This window comes from Pseudophryne corroboree, chromosome 3 (genome assembly GCF_028390025.1).
Source record: "Pseudophryne corroboree isolate aPseCor3 chromosome 3, aPseCor3.hap2, whole genome shotgun sequence".
Lineage (NCBI taxonomy): Eukaryota > Metazoa > Chordata > Amphibia > Anura > Myobatrachidae > Pseudophryne > Pseudophryne corroboree.
Window position 1 is genome coordinate 78,767,158 of NC_086446.1, and position 22,004 is coordinate 78,789,161.

General features: G+C 47.6%; 1 protein-coding gene across 4 annotated transcripts in view; it reads right to left on the bottom strand.

Moving 5' to 3' along the window:
- LOC135054800 (oocyte zinc finger protein XlCOF8.4-like) overlaps window positions 1-22,004 on the bottom strand; it is a 106,894-nt gene that overhangs the window by 20,296 nt on the left and 64,594 nt on the right. The window contains exon 7 of one of the 4 annotated variants that reach the window (XM_063958141.1): window positions 18,856-20,130. The exons of 2 other annotated variants lie outside the window; for them this stretch is intronic. In XM_063958141.1, the coding sequence (XP_063814211.1) occupies window positions 19,145-20,130 (986 nt within the window). In that variant the 3' untranslated portion in view covers window positions 18,856-19,144. Of the gene's footprint in view, window positions 1-18,855; window positions 20,134-22,004 lie in introns of those variants that run through there. One more of the 4 variants, XM_063958139.1, reaches the window with a different exon arrangement.

Below are 22,004 nucleotides of genomic sequence, written 5' to 3' on the forward strand. Positions count from 1 at the left end.
ACGCGTCCTCAATTCTGCCCTGTCCGAATGGAATATCAGATATGGGCTCTTGTATGACAAAGCTGCCAACTCTGAAACTCTCCTGGCAGAAGCCAGGGCCAACAGCATGGTTACCTTTCATGTAAGGTATTTTAATTCTACCGATTTTAACGGCTCAAACCAATGAGATTTGAGAAAATTTAGAACCACGTTCAAATCCCACGGTGCCACTGGAGGCACTATTGGGGGTTGTATATGTAGTACACCTTTGACAAAAGTTTGTACTTCAGGCACTGACGCCAATTCCTTCTGGAAGAAAATTGATAAGGCCGAAATTTGAACTTTAATAGACCCCAATTTTAGGCCCATAGACAATCCTGCTTGCAGGAAATGTAAGAATCGACCCAATTGAAATTCTTCCGTTGGAGCCTTCTTGGCCTCACACCACGCAACATATTTTCGCCAAATGCGGTGATAATGTTGTACAGTCACTTCCTTCCTAGCCTTAATCAAGGTAGGAATAACTTCCTCTGGAATGCCCTTTTCTTTTAGAATCCGGCGTTCAACCGCCATGCCGTCAAACGCAGACGCGGTAAGTCTTGGAACATACAAGGTCCCTGCTGAAGCAGATCCCTTCTCAGAGGTAGAGGCCACGGATCCTCCGTGAGCATCTCTTGAAGTTCCGGATACCAAGTTCTCCTTGGCCAGTCCGGAGCCACCAGTATCGTTCTTACTCCTCTTTTCCGTATAATTCTCAGCACCTTTGGTATGAGAGGCAGAGGAGGGAACACATACACTGATTGGTACACCCACGGTGTTACCAGAGCGTCCACAGCTATTGCCTGAGGGTCTCTTGACCTGGCGCAATACCTGTCCAATTTTTTGTTGAGGCGAGACGCCATCATGTCTACCTTTGGTTTTTCCCAACGGTTCACAATCATGTGGAAAACTTCTGGATGAAGTCCCCACTCTCCCGGGTGAAGGTCGTGTCTGCTGAGGAAATCTGCTTCCCAGTTGTCCACTCCCGGGATGAACACTGCTGACAGTGCTAGGACATGATTCTCCGCCCAGCGCAGAATCCTTGCCGCTTCTGCCATTGCACTCCTGCTTCTCGTGCCGCCTTGTCGGTTTACGTGGGCGACTGCCGTGATGTTGTCGGACTGGATCAACACCGGCTGACCCTGAAGCAGCGGTTTTGCCAGACTTAGAGCATTGTAGATCGCTCTTAGCTCCAGTATATTTATGTGAAGAGACGTCTCCAGGCTTGACCACACGCCCTGGAAATTTCTTCCCTTTGTGACTGCTCCCCAACCTCGTAGGCTGGCATCCGTAGTCACCAGGACCCAGTCCTGTATGCCGAATCTGCGGCCCACTAACAGATGGGCAGTCTGCAGCCACCACAGGAGAGACAACCTTGTTCTTGGTGACAGTGCTATCCGCTGATGCATGTGCAGATGCGATCCGGACCATTTGTCCAGCAGATCCCACTGAAATGTCCGTGCATGGAATCTGCCGAATGGAATCGCTTCGTACGAAGCCACCATCTTTCCCAGGACTCTTGTGCATTGATGTACTGACACCGTTCCTGGTTTTAGGAGGTTCCTGACAAGTTCGGATAACTCCCTTGCTTTTTCCTCCGGGAGAAACACCTTTTTCTGAACCGTGTCCAGAATCATTCCCAGGAACAGCAGACGAGTTGTCGGGGTCAATTGAGATTTTGGAAGATTCAGAATCCACCCGTGTTGCTGGAGCACTACCTGGGTTAGTGCTACACCGACTTCCAGCTGTTCTCTGGACTTTGCCCTTATCAGGAGATCGTCCAAGTAAGGGATAATTAATACGCCTTTTCTTCGTAGAAGAACCATCATTTCGGTCATTACCTTGGTAAAGACCCGAGGGGCCGTAGACAAACCAAACGGCATCGTTTGAAACTGATAATGACAGTCTTGTATCACGAACCTGAGATACCCTTGGTGTGAGGGGTAAATTGGGACATGCAGATAAGCATCCTTTATGTCCAGGGACACCATGAAGTCCCCGTCTTCCAGATTCGCTATCACTGCTCTGAGTGACTCCATTTTGAACTTGAATTTCTGTATGTACAGGTTCAAGGATTTCAGATTTAGAATAGGTCTTACCGAACCGTCCGGCTTCGGTACCACAAATAGTGTGGAATAATACCCCTTTCCCTGTTGTAGGAGGGGTACCTTGACTATCACCTGCTGAGAATACAGCTTGTGAATGGCTTCCAAAACCGACGTCCTTTCTGAGGGAGACGTTGGTAAAGCAGACTTTAGGAACCGGCGAGGGGGAAACCTTTCGAACTCCAGCATGTAACCCTGAGATATTATCTGCAGGACCCACGGGTCCACTTGTGAGTGAGCCCATTGATTGCTGAAAATCTTGAGTCGACCCCCCACCGTTCCTGGGTCCGCTTGTAAAGCCCCAGCGTCATGCTGATGGCTTTGTAGAAGCCGGGGCGGGCTTCTGTTCCTGGGCAGGGGCTGCGTGCTGCCCTTTCTTACCCTTTCCTCTGCCTCTCGGCAGATAAGACTGTCCTTTTGGTCGCTTTTTATAGGAGCAAAAGGACTGCGGCTGAAAAGACGGTGTCTTTTTCTGTTGTGAAGGGGTCTGAGGTAAAAAGTTGGATTTGCCGGCAGTTGCCGTGGTCACCAGGTCCGAAAGACCGACCCCAAACAATTCCTCTCCTTTATATGGCAATACTTCCATATGCCTCTTGGAATCCGCATCACCTGACCACTGTCGCGTCCATAAACTTCTTCTAGCAGATATGGACATCGCGCTTACTCTTGATGCTAGAGTACAAACATCCCTCTGAGCATCTCGCATATAAAGAAAAGCATCCTTTAATTGCTCTAGAGTCAATAAAATACTGTCCCTATCCAGGGTCTCAATATTTTCAGTCAGAGAATCCAACCCCACTACCCCAGCACTGCACATCCAGGCTGAGGCTATTGCCGGTCGCAGTATAACACCCGTATGTGTGTATATACTCTTCAGTGTAGTTTCCAGCCTCCTATCTGCTGGATCCTTGAGGGCGGCCGTATCAGGAGACGGCAACGCCACTTGCTTTGATAAACGTGTGAGCGCCTTATCCACCTTAGGGGGTGATTCCCAGCGCGCCCTAACCTCTGGTGGGAAAGGGTATAATGCCAACAACTTCTTTGAAATTAGCATTTTTCTATCGGGGGTAACCCACGCTTCATCACACACATCATTCAATTCCTCTGATTCTGGGAAAAATACAGGTAGTTTTTTCACCCCCCACATAATACCCCTTTTTGAGGTACCAGTAGTATCAGAGAGCTGCAAAGCCTCCTTCATTGCCGTGATCATATAACGTGTGGCCCTATTGGAAAAATAAGATTTTACTTACCGATAAATCTATTTCTCGTAGTCCGTAGTGGATGCTGGGGACTCCGTCAGGACCATGGGGGATAGCGGGCTCCGCAGGAGACAGGGCACATCTAAAAAGCTCTTTAGGTCACATGGTGTGTACTGGCTCCTCCCCCTATGACCCTCCTCCAGGCTTCAGTTAGGTACTGTGCCCGGACGAGCGTACACAATAAGGAAGGATCTTGAATCCCGGGTAAGACTCATACCAGCCACACCAATCACACCATACAACTTGTGATCTGAACCCAGTTAACAGTATGATAACAAAACGAAGTAGCCTCTAAGAAGATGGCTCACAACAATAGTAATAACCCGATTTTTTTTGTAACAATAACTATGTACAAACATTGCAGACAATCCGCACTTGGGATGGGCGCCCAGCATCCACTACGGACTACGAGAAATAGATTTATCGGTAAGTAAAATCTTATTTTCTCTAACGTCCTAGTGGATGCTGGGGACTCCGTCAGGACCATGGGGATTATACCAAAGCTCCCAAACGGGCGGGAGAGTGCGGATGACTCTGCAGCACCGAATGAGAGAACTCCAGGTCCTCTTTAGCCAGAGTATCAAATTTGTAAAATTTTACAAACGTGTTCTCCCTTGACTACGTAACTGCTCGACAAAGTTATAATGCCGAGACTCCTCGGGCAGCCGCCCAGGATGAATGCCACCTTCCTTGTGGAATGGCATCTACATATTTCGACTGTGACAGGCCTGCCACAGAATGTGCAAGCTGAATTGTACTACAAATCCAGCGTGCAATAGACTGCTTAGAAGCAGACGCACCCAGCTTGTTGGGTGCATACAATATAAACAGCAAGCCGTCCTAACTATATATATATATATATATATATATATATTTATTTTTAGGGCCCTGACAACGTCTAGTAACTTGGAGTCCTCCAAGTCCCCAGTAGCCTCAGGCACCACAATAGGTTGTTTCAGGTGAAAACGCTGACACCCCTTTAGGAAGAAACTGGAGACGAGTCCCAGTTCTGCCCTGTTCAAATGGAAAATTATAATATGGGCTTTTGTAAGACACAGCCGCCCATTCTGACAATCGCCTGGCCGAGGCCAGGGCTAACAACATGGTCACTTTCCATGTGAGATATTGGTCAACAGCATGGTCACTTTCCATGTGAGATATTTCAAATCCACAGATTTGAGCGGTTCAAACCAATATGATTTTAAGGAATCCCAACACTATGTTGAGATCTCACGGTGCCCCTAGAGGCACAAAAAAAAACTGTATATGCAATACACCCTTTATAATCTGGACTTCAGGAACTGAAGTCAATTTTTTTTTTTTTTTCTGGAAGAAAATCTACAGGGCCGAAATTTAAATCTTAATGAACCCCAATTTGAGGCTCAAAACACTCCTGTTTTCAGGAAGTGCAGAAATCGACCTAGTTGAATTTCCTTCGTGGAGCCTTCCTGGCCTTACCCACGCAACATATTTTCACCACATGTGGTGATGACGTTGTGCGGTCACCTCCTTCCTGGCTTTAACCAAGGTAGGTATGACCTCTTATGGAATGTCTTTTCCCTTCAGGATCCGGCATTCAACCGCCCTGCCGTCACACGCAGCCGCGGTAAATCTTGGAATATACATGGTACTTGTTGAAGCAAGTCCCATCTTAGCTCCCCAGGCCCTTAGTCCTCTGTGAGCATCTCTTGAAGTTCCGGGTACCAAGTCCCTCTTGGCCAATCCGGAGCCACTAGTATAGTTCATACTCCTCTATGTCTTATAATTCTCAATACCTTGGTTATGAGAAACAGAGGAGGGAACACATACACTGACTGGTACACCCACGGTGTTACCAGAACATCCACAGCTATCGCCTGAAGGTCTCAAGACCCGGCGGAATACCTGTCCCGTTTTTTGTTCGGGCGGGACGCCATCATGTCCACCTTTGGTCTTTGCCAACGGTCCACAATCATGCTGAAAAACTTCCCTATGAAGTTTCCACTCTCCCGGGTGGAGGTAATGCCTGCTGAGGAAGTCTGCTTCCCAGTCGTCCACTCCCGGAAAGAACACTGCTGACAGTGCTATCACATGATTTTCCGCCTAGCGAAAAATCCTTGCAGTTTTGACACTGCCCTCCTGCTTCTTGTGCCGCCCTTTCTGTTTACGTGGGCGACTGCCGTGATGTTATCCCACTGGATCAATACCGGCTGACCTTGAAGCAGAGGTCTTGCTAAGTTTGGAGCATTATATATTTGCTCTAAGCTTATTTATGCGGAGAGAATTCTCCAGACTTAATCACACTTCCCTGGAAATTTTTTCCTTGTGTGACTGTTCCCCAGCCTCTCAGGCTGGCCTCCGTGGTCACCGGCATCCAATCCTGAATGCCGAATCTGCGGCCCTCTAGAAGATGAGCACTCTGTAATCACCACAGGAGAGACACCCTTGTCCTTGGATATAGGGTTATCCGCTGATGCATCTGAGGATGCGATCCGGACCATTTGTCCAGCAGATCCCATTGAAGAGTTCTTGCGGGAAATCTGCCGAATGGAATTGCTTCGTAATAAGCCACCATTTTTACCAGGACTCTTGTGCAATGATGCACTGACACTTTTCCTGGTTTTAGGAGGATCCCGATTATCTCGGATAACTCCCTGGCTTTCTCCACTGGGAGAAACACGTTTTTCTGGACTGTGTCCAGAATCATCCCTAGGAACAGTAGACGTGTCGTCGGAAAAAGCTGCGATTTTGGAATATTTAGAATCCACTCGTGCTGTCGTAGCACTACTTAAGATAGTGCTACTCCGACCTCCAACTGTTCTCTGGACCTTGCCCTTATCAGGAAAGCGTCCATGTTTCTTTTAAGAAAATTCATCATTCCGGCCATTACCTTGGTAAAGACCCGGGGCGCCGTGGACAATCCAAACGGCAGCGTCTGAACTGATAGTGACAGTTCTGTACCAGGAACCTGAAGTACCCTTGGTGAGAAGGGCAAATTTGGACCTGTAGGTAAGCGTCCCTGATATCCAGTGACACCATATCGTCCCCTTCTTCCTGGTTCGCTATCACTGCTCCGAGTGACTCCATCTTGATTTGAACGCTTGTATGTAAGTGTTCAAATATTTCAGATCTCACCGAGCCGGTTGGCTTCAGTACCACAATATAGTGTGGAATACTACCCCCTTCTGTAAAAGGGGTACTTTGATTATCACCTGCTGGGAATACAGCCTGTGAATTGTGTGAGGGGGAGACGTCTCGAATTTCTAATGTACACCTGGGATACTACATGTAGGATCCCGGAGTTCCCTTGCGAGTGAGCCCACTGCGTGCTGAAACTCTTGAGATGACCCCCTACCGCACCTGAGTCCGCTTGTACGGCCCCAGAGTTATGCTGCGGACTTGGCAGAAGCTTTGAGGGGCTTCTGTTCCTGGGAATGGGCTGCTTGCTGCAGTCTTCTTCCCTTTCCTCTACCCCTGGGCAGATATGACTGGCCTTTGCCCGCCTGCCCGTATGGGGACGAAAGGACTGAGACTGAAAAGACTGTGTCCTTTCTTGCCGATATGTGACTCGGGGTAACAAAAGGTGGATTTTTCAGCTGTTGCCATGGCCACCAGGTCCAATGGACCGCCCCTTTATACAGCAATACTTCCATATGCCGTCTGTAATCTGCCTCACCTGACCACTGTCGTGTCTTCGTCTGGCAGATATGTACATCACATTTACTCTTGATGCCAGAATACAATATATGCCTCTGCGCATCACGCATATATAGAAATGCATCCTTAAAATGCTCTATAGTAAATAAAATCTTGTCCCTGTCAAGGGTATCAAAATTTTCAGTCAGGAAATCCGACCAAGCCCCCTCAGCGCTGCACATCCATGCTGAGGCGATTGCTGGTCGTAGTATAACACCAGTATGTGTGTATATACTGTTATGATATTTTCCAGCATCCTATCAGCTGGCTCCTTGAGGCGGCCGTATCTGGAGACGGTAACGCCATGTTTTTACAAGCGTGTGAGCGCCTTATCCACCCTAAGGTGTGTTTTCCAACTCGCCCTTACTTCTGGCGGGAAAGGGTATACCGCCCATAACTTTCTATCGGAGGAACCCCACGTATCATCACACACTTCATTTAATTTATCTGATTCAGGCAAAACTACAAGTAGTTTATTCCCACCCAACAAAATACCCTTATTTGTGGTACTTGTGGTATCAGAAATATGTAACACCTCCTTCATTGCCCTTAACATGTAACTTGTGGCCCTAAAGGAAAAATACGTTTGTTTCTTCACCGTCGACACTGGGGTCAGTGTCCGTGTCAGTGTCTGTCGACCGACTGAGGTAAATGGGCGTTTTTACAAGCCCCTGACGGTGTCTGAGACGCCTGGACCAATACTAATTTGTCCGCCGGCTGTCTCATGTCGTCAACCGGCTTGCAGCGTGTTGACATTATCACGTAATTCCATAAGTAAGCCATCCATTCATGTGTCGACTCCCTAGAGAGTGACATCACTATTACAGGCAATTTGCTCCGTCTCCTCACCAACATTTTCCTCATACATGTCGACACACACGTACCGACCTATAGCACACACACAGGGAATGCTCTGATAGAGGACAGGACCCACTAGCCCTTTGGGGAGACAGAGGGAGAGTTTGCCAGCACACACCAAAATGCTATAATTATACAGGGACAACCTTTATATAAGTGTTCCTCCCTTATAGCATTTAATATATATTTATATCGCCAAATCATTGCCCCCCCTCTCTGTTATAACCCTGTTTCTGTAGTGCAGTGCAGGGGAGAGCATGGGAGCCTTCCCCTCAGCCTTTCTGTGAGGGAAAATGGCGCCTGTGTGCTGAGGAGAATAAGCTCCGCCCCTTTCTCGGCGGGCTTTTCCTCCCGGTTTTTTAATACTGGCCTGGGTTAAAATACATACATATAGCCTTAATGGCTATATGTGGTGTATTTCTTTTGCCAAATTAGGTATTTATATTGTTGCCCAGGGCGCCCCCAGCAGCGCCCTGCACCCTCCGTGACCGTGTCAGTGAGCCTGTGAGACAACAATGGCGCACAGCTGCAGTGCTGTGCGCTACCTCTATGAAGACTGAGAAGCCTTCTGCCGCCTGTCACCGGACCTCCGTCTCTGCCGTCTTCAGCGTCTGTAAGGGGGATCGGCGGCGCGGCTCCGGGACGAACCCCAGGCTGACCTGTGTTCCGACTCCCTCTGGAGCTCAGTGTCCAGTAGCCTAAGACTTCAATCCTCCTGCACGCAGGTGAGTTGCAAGTCTCTCCCCTAAGTCCCACGTTGCAGTGATCCTGTCGCCAGCAGGTATCACTGATTAGTTTAAACCTAAAAAAGACTTTTCTAAACAGCTCTATAAGAGAGCCATCCAGGTTGCACCCTACTCGGCCGGGCACAGAAACCTAACTGAAGCCTGGAGGAGGGTCATAGGGGGAGGAGCCAGTACACACCATGTGACCTAAAGAGCTTTTTAGATGTGCCCTGTCTCCTGCGGAGCCCGCTATCCCCCATGGTCCTGACGGAGTCCCCAGCATCCACTAGGACGTTAGAGAAATACGTTTACTTCCTCACCGTCGACACTAGATTCATCTGTGTCGGTACCCGTGTCGACTGACTGAGGTAAGGGACGTTTTACAGCCCCTGACGGTGTCTGAGATGCCTGAACCGGTACTAACTGGTTTGCCGGGCGTCTCATTTCGTCAACTGACTTTTGTAATGTGCTGACATTATCACGTAATTCCATAACCAAAGCCATCCATTCCGGTGTCGACTCCCTAGGGGGTGACATTACCATCATCGGCAATTGCTCTGCCTCCACACCAACTTCGTCCTCATACATGTCGACACACACGTACCGACACACACAGCAGCCACACAGTGAATGCTCTATTGAAGACAGGACCCTCCTAGCCCTTTGGGGAGACAGAGGGAGAGTTTGCCAGCACACACCAAAAGCGCTATACAGTATATAACAACCCTAGAAGGTGTTGTTTTTATATATGCGCTCTCAATATATATTTATATCGCCAATTTATGCCCCCCCTCTCTTTGTTACCCTGTTTCTGTAGTGCAGTGCAGGGGAGAGTCGTGGGAGCCTTCCTCACCAGCGGAGCCGTGCAGGAAAATGGCGCCGAGTGCTGAGGAGAATAAGCTCCGCCCCTTTTCCGGCGGGCTTTTCTCCCGGTTTTTCTAATAAACTGGCCTGGGTTAAATACATACATATAGCCTTAATGGCTATATGTGATGTATTTATTTGCCTCTAAGGTACTCTATATTGCTGCCCAGGGCGCCCCCAGCAGCGCCCTGCACCCTCCGTGACCGAGATCCGTGAGCCGTGTAGCAACAATGGCGCACAGCTGCAGTGCTGTGCGCTACCTCTATGAAGACTGAAGTCTTCTGCCGCCTGTTTCCGGACCTCCGTTCTGCCGTTCTTCAGCGTCTGTAAGGGGGATCGGCGGCGCGGCTCCGGGACGAACCCCAGGCTGACCTGTGTTCCGACTCCCTCTGGAGCTCAGTGTCCAGTAGCCTAAGACTTCAATCCTCCTGCAGGCAGGTGAGTTGCAAGTCTCTCCCCTAAGTCCCTCGTTGCAGTGCTCCTGTCGCCAGCAGGAGACACCGATTAGAAACCTAAAAAAAAACTTTTCTAACTAGCTCTTTAAGAGAGCCACCTAGATTGCACCCTCTCGGACGGGCACAAAAACCTAACTGAGGCTTGGAGGAGGGTCATAGGGGGAGGAGCCAGTACGCACCATGTGACCTAAAAGCTTTTTTAGATGTGCCCTGTCTCCTGCGGAGCCCGCTATTCCCCATGGTCCTGACGGAGTCCCCAGCATCCACTAGGACGTTAGAGAAAAAGGGTTAAAGAGTCAGTCAGAACGCCCTGAGGTCGATCCGAAATCTCCGCCCACAGCGGACCAGCTGACAAAACTCCGGGGCATGTTCCCTCACCCAGGAGTCTGACCTGGTGGCTTGATCTGGAAACAAGATTGTTGTCCCCCGCTCCGAGAGGAATGGAGGCGACCACTCATTGCGTCGCAACTTGACTGAAGAAATAGAGTCTCTGGTGTCGAGGAATGAAAAATCCTCTGACGGACCGTGTTGAGAAACGTCTATGCGGAGCATAAATTGGATCTGTGTCGAATCAGAAGCTCGTGGATCCTCCGGATATTCAGAAGCCACCTAATGTAGAGTGGGATAGTAGCAGTAAATTGTCCCATTAGGGAACCAACGTCACCCACTGCCCTTGAAAAAGAGTTATTCTGTTATCTTCCTAAACTCTGTGGGAGCGGAAGAGAGAAGAGTAAAGGACTTACAGTGAAAATGAGAATCCTGTTAAGGGGGAATCTGAGAAAAGCCTGTCCAACGGAAATCAGTAAACAGGCATCTCTGAAGACAAGGGACACGTAAAACACCCTTTCTTGTTTAAACTAGCAATCACAGACTAAAAGGATTGTAAGGCCAGAATAGGCCTGTCCGAGCCACTTGGCTTCGGAACGTGAAAAGAAAACAAAGGCCTGAGAACTGTCCTAATTCAAATGATATGTGAAAAACAGGGATCAACACCCTTAGCGGTTAGAAACCTATGGAGCGCAGCCTGCAGTATGACTCTCGTCATCGTAAATCAGCCGACCCATGCCGAGGGACTCCTGAGACGGTTGTAACCGCCCAAGCCTTCTCCCATCGACCTGCGCCTACCCTGGGACCCTGCAGGTGGTAGAAAAGTCTGTGTAATGGGTGTATAGGATGACATAAAATCAGACTGGACCGAGGATGTTGAACCTCTGCTTCAGCCTTTTTACCCTGAGAACCCCTGGCGACGAAGATATCACCCGTGTGGAGTCAAAAGCCTGAAAGGGCACGGAAAAATCTAAAGGGAAGACCAGTAAAGGTCTGTCTTGGAGCTGGGGCAGTAGTAGGAGAAATCAAAGTGGACCTACCTCCATTGGTTCAAGAAATCCTGCAGAAAGTTCCTTCCCCAGAACCATCTGCCCCGTAGGATTTCATGTTTACCTGTCACTGTCGCAGCCCCAGAGGTCGTCGGGTTAAGACAGCCCAAGCGAAGATGCAGGGTCCGAGTCTGTAGACGTGGAGACCTCCAAGGAACATAAAGCAGAATCGTGATTCTGACCTGTATCAAAGTATCAATTGATCCTGATGCGAAGCATCTTGTAACCTAGAGGACAATTGTTCCCCAACCTACCTGCTCCGGACACGGTAGAACCATGCTGCCGCATATGTCGATGGATCCCTGAGCAAGGTTGCCTCAGGAAAACGGCGGCTTGATGGACCGGCGATACACCGAGGTGTATACCCTAGAGAGGTTCTGATACCATCTCCTGCCATCTGCAGGGAAAAGATAGGAAAACAAACCTTGTTTGATACCTGATATTGTGTATTCGTGTCTGTCGGCCGCCTACCGGAGCCTGCCCAGCTCATCCGAAACTGGACCAGTCGCTGTCATTTTCGTCAATGGCGTGGAACCCTGATGGACTTGACGTGTCCTCCTCCTTTACCTGCAGTATCAGATGAACTGCTGTATTATGTACCTGTATATTCTGAGACACTGGTTCAGATCCACAGAAAACAGACATCAGTAATGCATGGAATGTTAGCAAAGTTTCTTTTTGGAAAGGTGTGTTTGGTCCCGCTGTGATTTGATCCTGTGACCTTGGAAACCAAAGTCCAAGGGCTTACCCGATTTGAGCTATTGTCTGGGTTATAGTGACATTACCTGCATCATTGATCAAACAGGGGTGTGCAGGTGCGTGGAGGGCGAAGCAGATGGCTCCGCCGCATACTTCACACCTAAGAGGGAATTCTTCGACTATCCCAGGAGAGACAAACGAAAGGAGAAAAGGTGGGTTAAATAAACAGAGCCCTACGTAAGGTCTGCACTATAATGTGTAGTGACCGATACGATTAAAATAAACTTTCTGGAGCAGCGGAGACCTGAACCAGTAACGCTGCGGGACAGGAGTCTTAGCCCTAGGCTATAGGAGCTCTCCTTAAAGTTTTGTTTGGATTCAAACCCCTGTTCAGATACCCGCTACTAGCGTACTGAGCCGCAGCGCTATTTGTCTGATGCCTTACACGCATTCCACAATTACAAATAGCATTAGTAACTAGTGACACCAAAGACTAATAAAGGGAAGGCAACACCCCACCCTGTATTTAGTGTACCGCTAATTAAGGTGCACCAGATGTTTCTCGGAGGTTCCGCTGGCTTTTCAAAATGGTGACCAGCCTGTGAGAAAGATGGGGGAAAATGTTATGTGCAAGATGTTATTAGAAAACATTGCGGAAGTTTTGTTTTATCCCCTATATCTGGTATTTTATAGATATATCTATATACATACCTACACGCACTTAAATATATATATCTATATATATACATGCACAAACATAACTATATATATATATATATATATATATATATATATATATATATATATATATATATATACACACACACACACACACACACCGTAGGTAAATAAATACTGCACAGTAGATTCTTTTAATTATTATTGAGCTGAGTCCCAGCTACTGTAATAGAGCAGGTTCCCTGATTTGCAAGTAGCGAAATGCTGGGTAGAGGACTCTACTGCAGGAGGAATGTATCTATATTTCAGCAGCCTGAAGTATCGAAAAGTTAAAAACCCCAGAGACAGGGTCTGTTGCCTAGCGACAGGGAGACCTGGGAGCCCGCTGAGTAAAGCGGGTTATCTGTAAAGAAATCCTCCCTGCACAGCCAGGAGAGGAATGAGTCTTCAGTGTGAGACACACACTGGAGCGGCGTGCTGCAGCGGCGCAGGGAGCGGAGAGAGCCCGCCGTACAGAGCGGGAGTTAGCTCCGCCCCCCTGCCTCGTGCAAAGGTATCCCCCGGCCGCCTTGCGGGCAAATATAACCCCCGGCCCTGCCGGGGATAATGTATATTGTCATATATGCTGTGGCCGGGGAGCGGTGTGTAACCCCCCCGGCCACCTGTATGCAGCTGATTCTGAGCCCGCCGGACGGAGCGGGACTTAGCTCCGCCCCTCTGCTCCGGCGCCACTTTTAAATCTAAAATTCAGCTACTCCGGCGCCTGTATTACCCGGCTGAGCTGCGTTTGGGTAGTGTAAATGTATCACCCGGCTGCCTTCTGCTGCAGCCGGGGATAGAAGAGCGCTGAGCCCGCTTACAGAGCGGGCTGAAGCTCCGCCCCCCTCATAATGGCGCCAAGATTACACTATGTGTTTAAGATTTGAACCCAGACTTCAGTGGAACTGGTACTTTCTATGCTGTGGGTCCCTGAATTTACTAGATGAGCCACAGCTCCTTTCTGTACTCTGTTCAAACACTGGTTGTTATACAGGACACGCACAGTAAAAAACCATCACATTTAAGTGTAAAATCACACATCAGTCTGGAGGGGGGGAGATTGTACTCACCGTCCTTTTGATGGCGTGGCCCTGACACGCGCCGCACGCAGCGGTGTCCGGCCGGAATCTTCTGATGTAGTGGTTCCCGACACACGCAGCGGTGTCCGACCATTTTTGATACTCACCGCTGCCATGCTGCCGGAATCTTCTGCTGGATGGAGTGGCCGCGACACGCGCCACACGCAGCGGTGTCCGCCAACTCAGGAGAGCTCAGTGTCTCCCTCAGCCGGGGCCCATCCCTAGCCGCACGCAGCTGCGATGGGACCCCGCCGGCAGCTCCCACGGTGCAGACTGGCAGTGGTAGAGCTGCCAGTCTGTGAGTGTGTGTAAGAAAAATAAAATAATAAAGAAAAAAGAAGAAAATTCTTCAGCTAAACCCAAGTGAACCAGCTACCTCGGGCACTAAACTAAGACTGGCTTGGAGGGGAGATAGTAGGGGAGGAGCTAGCCACAGTGTGAGAATTTTTAAAGTGCCAGCTACCAATACCACCTACTATCTCCCCATTGTAACTACACTCCAGTGGCCCCTAGTGGATGAAGGAGAAAGTATGTTTCGTGGTGTGAAACCAAAGCAGCTCCTGCGGAGGAGTTTCACTTGGGTCGGTTCCTCCATTTTTTGCAGGCAGGTGTCGATGCAGGCCTAAAATTGGGTTCCATCAAAGTGCAGATTTCGGCTTTATCTATTTTCTTTCAGAAAGAATTGGCCGTCCTTCCAGAGGTTCAGACTTTTGTGAAGGGAGTGCTGCATATCCATCCTCCATTTGTGCCGCCGTGGGATCTTGAAGTGGTCTTGCAGTTCCTTACGTCTCACTGGTTTGAACCTTTGCGTAAGGTTGAGTTAAAGTTTCTCATTTGGAAAGTGGTCATGCTTTTGGCTCTGGCGTCTGCCAGGCGTGTGTCAGAGTTGGCGGCCTTGTCTCACAAGAGCCCTTATTTGATCTTCCAATCGGATAGAGCGGAATTGAGGAATTGTCAACAATTTCTACCAAAGGTGGTTTCTTTGTTTCACATTAACGAATCTATCGTGGTGCCTGTGGCTACGGATGCTGCGGCGGTTTCAAGGTCTCTTGATGTTGTAAGAGCTTTGAAAAATTACGTCACCAGAACGGCTATTACCAGGAAAACAGAGGCTTTGTTTGTCCTGTATGCTTCCAACAAGATTGGAAATCCTGCTTCTAAGCAAACTATTGCACGCTGGATTTGTAATAAGATTCAGCAAGCTCATTCTTCAGCTGGGCTACCGTTGCCGAAGTCAGTAAAGGCCCATTCTACCAGAAAGGTGGGCTCATCTTCGTTGGCTGTCCGAGGGGTCTCGGCACTTCAGCTTTGCGGAGCAGCTATGTGGTCGGGTTCAAACACCTTTGCTAAGTTTAACATGTTTGATACCCTGGCTGATGAGGACCTCATGTTCTCTCAGTCGGTGCTGCAGAGTCGTCCGCACTCTCCAGCCCGTTCTGGAGCTTTGGTATAGACCCCATGGTCCTTTTGGAGTCCCCAGCATCCTCTAGAACGTAAGAGAAAATAGGATTTTAATACCTACCGGTAAATCCTTTTCTCCTAGTCCGTAGAGGATGCTGGGCACCCATCCCAGTGCGGACTGTTAGTTGCAGTTGTTGTATTACTGGTTATATTTGTTTACACGTGGGTTGTGTATTCGTTATATTAAGCTTGTTGCTGTTAATTCATACTGTTATCTGGTTTGTTGCTACTCCGGTTGTACGGTATTGTTTGTTGTGTGGGCTGGTATGCTTCTCGACCTTAGTTTAAACAAAAATCCTTTCCTCGAAATGTCCGTCTCTCCTGGACACAGTTCCTATAACTGAGGTCTGGAGGAGGGGCATAGAGGGAGGAGCCAGTTCACACCCAGTCAGTCTTTTTAGTGTGCCCAAGCTCCTGTGGATCCCGTCTATACCCCGTGGTCCTTTTGGAGTCCCCAGCATCCCCAACGGACTAGGAGAAAAGGATTTACCGGTAGGTATTAAAAATCCTATTTTTTAATCACACTTCGCCTACATAGCACTTATGTGCTTATTAACCCTTATTAATTTTCACCTGTGTGCTGACCTGGGGTAGCCGACCTATGCAGACGTGATGGGGTCCAGCACCCCGGACCAATACCTAGTATTAGGGACCCCCAGTGACGGAGACACCTTGTCGATCGGGCTGGGGGCTTAACCCTATATCTGCAGATATACGCAACCAAGATCTCCGTATTATCTGATTATGTAGTATTTTTCACTCCGTATTTATTCGGGATAACAAAATGTTTTTTTTCTTACACAGAATTACCCCACCCTTTTAGCACCTGAGTGACATCAAAATCCGATTGAGCAGCTTGCCAATATATGTTCAGGATAATCTTCCTAACAAGATGTTCATTGTCTGCAGATCCGCTCTGTCAGTCCCTCCATTGGTTGCCCATATTCTACCGTGTTCAATATAAAATACTTTTACTTGCATATAAAGCTATTAACCAAACTACACCAACATATATCTCTTCGCTTATCTCAAAATATCTCCCAACTTGGCCTCTCCGCTCTGCACAAAATCTGCGTCTCTCACCTGCATGGATTACTCACTCCCATTTACAATTGCAGGACTTTTCTTTGGGCAGCACCCACCCTATGGAACGCCCTCCCACGCACAATAAGACTCACCTCTAGCCTCCAAACTTTCAAGCGTTCCCTGAAAACTCCTATTTTCAGGCAAGCCTATCAAACTCCTGAACTGCCCATATAACCTTCAGAAACACTCATATCTAATTACATCCCATCAGGACGGTTTTCGCAATCTGGTCGGTCCCCTGTGCTATAGATGGTGCCTATCCATGTCTGTCCTTCCCATTTCCCTATAGATTGTAAGCTTGCGAGCAGGACCCTCCTACCTCTATGTATCCGTTATTACCCAATTTGTTTTAGCACAGTTTACAATTGTAAAGCACAACGGAATGTGCTGCGCTATATAAGAAACTGTAAATAAAATAAATTAGTCAGATAGCCTGTACAACTTTGAATATACGGGAGAAAATCATTTTATTTTTTAATACTTCACCATTTAACTGCTATGTATGTGTATGTTGTGTTTTCTGTAATATTGTTTTAAAGATTATTTTCAAATGTAATACTTTTGTAAAGACTTTATAGCAACTGAGCACAATTCCTTTCTGCTGTAGCAAGTCACATGCAGAAATGAGCGGGGACCCTCTGTATTAACTGTTAAAACAGATATCTGCCTGGGTGCTGGAGAAGAGGTATAGACTGAAAGTGATGCACGAAGCAATAACTTGGTGCATCATCTTGGCCAAGATCGGATTGTGAGTTGTGGTGGCATTACCAAAAAATGAGGGGAGGGAGAGAGTACAGCTGAGGGTATAACTCTCCCTCAATGGGTGGTATTCAAATGATATATCAACACCCAATCTCCTCTCTAAAGTGAACCCAGTTATTGTGCCCTTAGTAAACAGGTTTAGCTGCGTAAAGGGGTATGGTGTCTTGCTACCCCGGTGGCTGAAATGATGATACCATGCTCGTCAGCAGAAACAGAACGGGTGTGAAAGAGTGAAAAGAATTGAATACCGCCCATTGTGTGTTGTTCATTTCTTAGGGGAAATCAACCATCATATGCTGATAATGCTCCATTCTTAACTTGTGAAATCCCCCCAACAACAGAAATGCCTAAAATCTTTTCAGTAAGTGTTAGGATTCTGCGATGTTATTCCATTTTATTTTTGTTTGAGATTTTACAATAATCTGTGTGTATTCTTAAAATAGTCAGAAAAATCTTTGTAACATTTTTTGTAACTAAAGCTCTGAAATACTCTTGGAATTAAATTTAAAATTCTAGTTCTGATTTTCTGTTTCTTAAAACCCAAGACCTTGTGTGGCCTACATTACCGATTTTGCCAAGTACTGCAGTGTTTGTACGTGCGCAGATAAGAGCAAAAGCTTACCTTGTGCTTCAGCACTAACGTGACTTTTGCTGGTGGAGGTGACTGGGTTTGTATAACCCCGTGTCCTCAAAAGTGACCCCCACGGCACAGGCAGCGATTCTCAGATTTGCTTATCTGGAGAAGCGACCGGCACATCTGTGACATAAGGTATCCATCATTCCAAGGAAAAGAGATCCTAGAAACTGCCTGGTAAACCAGTTAAGGACTCTGGGACAATTAACCTGCTCTGAGCAGTTATGGATGGCAGTCTAGCGCTTCCTAGTGGATAGCATAAGGACTAACATTACTACATCACCCAAAGACTTTGCAGTTATAAGAAGCATGCCAGGGATTGTGTACACTATAAAAAGAGGAGCCTTTCCGAAAGTGACAAGAGGATAAGTGAAAATCTGGTGTGCGTGGGATGCAGCAAATATGTATCATTAACACTCACCTACAGTAGGTGTGCACAGCATGCAACCAACTGGGCAATGTATGGGTAGTGGCATAGAATAATACCATAAGGAGAGACATTTACTCAAAGTTTGTCAACCCCTCAGGTGATTGAGACTTTTCCACACATACTTGCATTATACATATCACATCTAAACATCTTTTCATTTGCCTTTTCCCTATTATCCTTAAACAAAGATCATTTTTACTACAACATAGTTACTGACTCTTAGCATCATACGCATACACGGTCAAGTTGTAGTGGATAGCATCCCTCTGTGCTCTACGGGGGATATTCAGTATGGATTGCAAATTCCGCTAAAAAGCAGAATTTTCAATCCGTGTTTTCGCGTGCTGGAGGCCCCCCAACATGCGCAGAAACTACGGAAGCCTACTGCAACGACAGGAGTCGCACCGCCATCTTTTCATTTAATTTGTGATGTCACGCAGTAGCCCTGTAAATGCGGTTTATCCTGCACCGCCTCTGAATAAAGCCCTACATCCAGGAGTTGAACTTTTCTGGGTCTGCAGTCGCCACACACCTCAGCACTACCTAGAGCGATACTCTCCCAATCCTCTACTAAACACTGATTTTACAAGATCCGATTTCTATTATTTCTCACAATCAGGATGAAAACCACTTTTTTTTTTTTTTTTACTTCAATAGTTTATTTTAAATACGTATCAAACTAAAAAGTGAAGGGGTAGGAGGGAATGGTAATATAAGATCAAACAGCCAGAAACATGTTTAAAAGAGATACAACACACAGGTATAAACGTACGGAATGCAGACATAAGGCTATATCTCAGGTATACAAGGGAAAAAGGCGAAAGATGATGCAACAAAAGCAAAAAGAACAGAATGCGGCATCTTGCTGCATCAAAGCTTGGGAATCTCGAGGAGACAGATATGATGATTTGAGGGCACCAACGTCATCTCCATGAAAATCACTTATTACGCGTGTGAAGTGTCTGATGTGCTACAAGATGCGATTTCTTTATAAAACGTTTCCCACACTCCACGCAAGGAAACGGCCTCTCACCCGTGTGTTTTCTCTGATGTTCAATCATGTGTTTCTTCTGGGTATAACATTTCCCACACTCAAGACATGAAAACGGCTTCTCGCCTGTGTGACTTCGCCCGTGTATAACCAGACCACCTTTATCCTGAAAACGTTTCCCACACTCGGGACATGAATACGGCTTCTCGCCTGTGTGACTTCTCGTATGTGCGACAAGGCCAGATTTCGATGTAAAAGATTTCCCGCACTCTGTGCACAGATATGGCTTCTCCCCTGTGTGCATTCGTAGATGCTCTTTACGGTGTGATGTATTTATAAAACATTTCCCGCACTCCGGACATGAATAGGGCCTCTCGCCCGTGTGGCTTCTGATATGCACAGCGAGAGATGATTGGTTCATAAAACGTTTAGGGCACATGTTGCAGGGGAACGGCAACTCACCTGTGTGAAGTCTCCGATGCTGCATAAGATAACAGTTATCTCTAAAGCATTTCCCACACTCTGGACATGGCATGCTTCTGGCAGCTCTGCGACGTCTCTTACGTGGTACAGCATTCGATTTGTCTTCAAGATATTTTCTGCGACCAGACCGTGGGAATGGTGGCGAACCAGTCTCTACTGGCTGATAGGTATTAAAACCTATGTGTTGGCTAAAACAGTTGCCATCTATAGGGCTAGGAAACAGATACTCTACACCTAGAGCTCTAATATAGGTTTCAATATCCGAGTCATCAGGAGCATAGTCCGCCAGATAAGCAGGATCAGATGAGACATCCGCACTATGAAGTACTGGATCTATAGATGGGGTAACAGGATTTTCATCTGCCGAATCTTGCGCCATGTTCTCACCTTCTATTTCATGGTCTGGAGATACAAAATGTTCCTCTGAAGTATTCTCATTGTTATATCCATCTGCTGAGGAGGAGAAAAAAATACATACAAATAAAAAGGATATCCTATATAATAAAAAACTAATGCTGCTCCTCACCTCTATGGGGAGGAAATAACGAGATTTATGGTAAAAACTTACCGTTGTTAAATCTTTCTGCGTGGTACACTGGGCTCCACAGGAATATCAGGGGGTATAGAGTAGGATCTTAATCCGAGGCACCAACAGGCTAAAAGCTTTGACTGTTCCAAAGATGCACAGCGTCGCCTCCTCTATAACACCACATCCGTGCACAGGAGCTCATTTTCGTTAACTAGCCCAATGCATTAGCAGGTACTAGAGACGACAATTGCTCGTAGCCAATTACACCACAGGAGAGGGTGTCAGCAGCTATGCCACACCAACCCAAAGAAGCTAAGCGCGTCAGGGTCGGCGCCCTGTGGAGCCCAGTGTATCTTGCAGAAAGATTTAACGGTGGTAAGTTCTTACCATGAATCTCGTTTTCTGCTGCGGGGTACACTGGGCTCCACAAGGAATAACACTGTGGATGTCCTAAAGCAGTTCCTTATGGGAGGGGACGCACTGTAGCGGGCACAGGAACTCTACGTCCAAAGGAAGCATCCTGGGAGGCGGAAGTATCGAAGGCATAGAACCTTATGCACATGTTCCCCGAGGACCACGTAGCCGCCTTGCACAATTGTTCAAGGGTCGCACCACGGTGGGCAGCCCAAGAAGGTCAAACCGACCTAGCAGAATGGGCTTTGAAAGCAGCAGGAGCTGGACGACCTGCCTGTACATAAGCATGTGCAATCACCATTCTAATCCAACTGGCAAGAGTCTGCTTGGAAGCAGGCCAGCCACGTGTGAAAACCAAACGGTACAAAAAGAGAATCAAATTTCCTAATGGAGGAGGTGCTCTTCACAAAAATACGGCGAGCCCGTACCACATCCAAAGTCCGTTCTTTGGAAGACAACTCAGGAGAATTAAAGGCTGGAACCACAATCTCCTGATTAAAGGTAAATAACCTGGGCGAGTTCTAAGAACCGCCCGATCACGGTGAAAAATCAAATGGGGAGACTTACAGGATAAAGGCACCCAAGTCCGAGACCCTTCTAGCTGAAGCAATAGCCAGCAAAAATAGCACCTTAAGGGAAAGCCACTTAAGGTCAGCAGAGGCAAGAGGTTCAAACGGAGACTCTTGCAAAGCCTCCAGAAACAGACAGATCCCAAGGGGCCACAGGCGTCACACATGAGGATGAATCCGCAACACGCCCTGAGTGAATGTATGAACATCAGTTAGGGCTGCAATCTTTCTCTGAAACCAAACAGACAAGGCAGAAATGTGAACCTTGAGGGAGGCCAGACGAAGGCCTAAGTCCAAGCCTTGTTGTAGGAAGGCTAAGAGTTTGGCCGTGCTAAACTTGAAAACGTCATGATTGTGAGATGCACACCGAGTAAAGTAAGCATTCCAGACCCTATGGTAAATCAGAGCAGAAGCCGGCATACGGGCTATCAACTTCGTTTGAACAACAGCCTCCGAAAAACCCTTGGCCCTCCGGACGGAAGCTTCAAGAGCCATGCCGTCAAAGCCAAATGGGAAGTCCTGGTAAACACAAGGGCCCTGAACAAGGTCTGGTCATTGTAGAAGGGGACGATCCAGCGAGAGGCCCTGTAGATCGGAGAACCAGCGCCGCCTGGGCCACGCTGGAGCGATCAGAAGTAGGTTTCCTCCTTCTTGCTTGAACTTCCGTATTACTCAGGGCAGTAATGACACCGGAGGGAACACATACGGCAGCCGAAAGTTCCATGGGATTGGCAGAGCATCCACGAACGCTGCTTGAGGATCCCTTGTCCTTGCACCGAAGACCGGAACCTTGTGATTGTGTCGAGACGCCA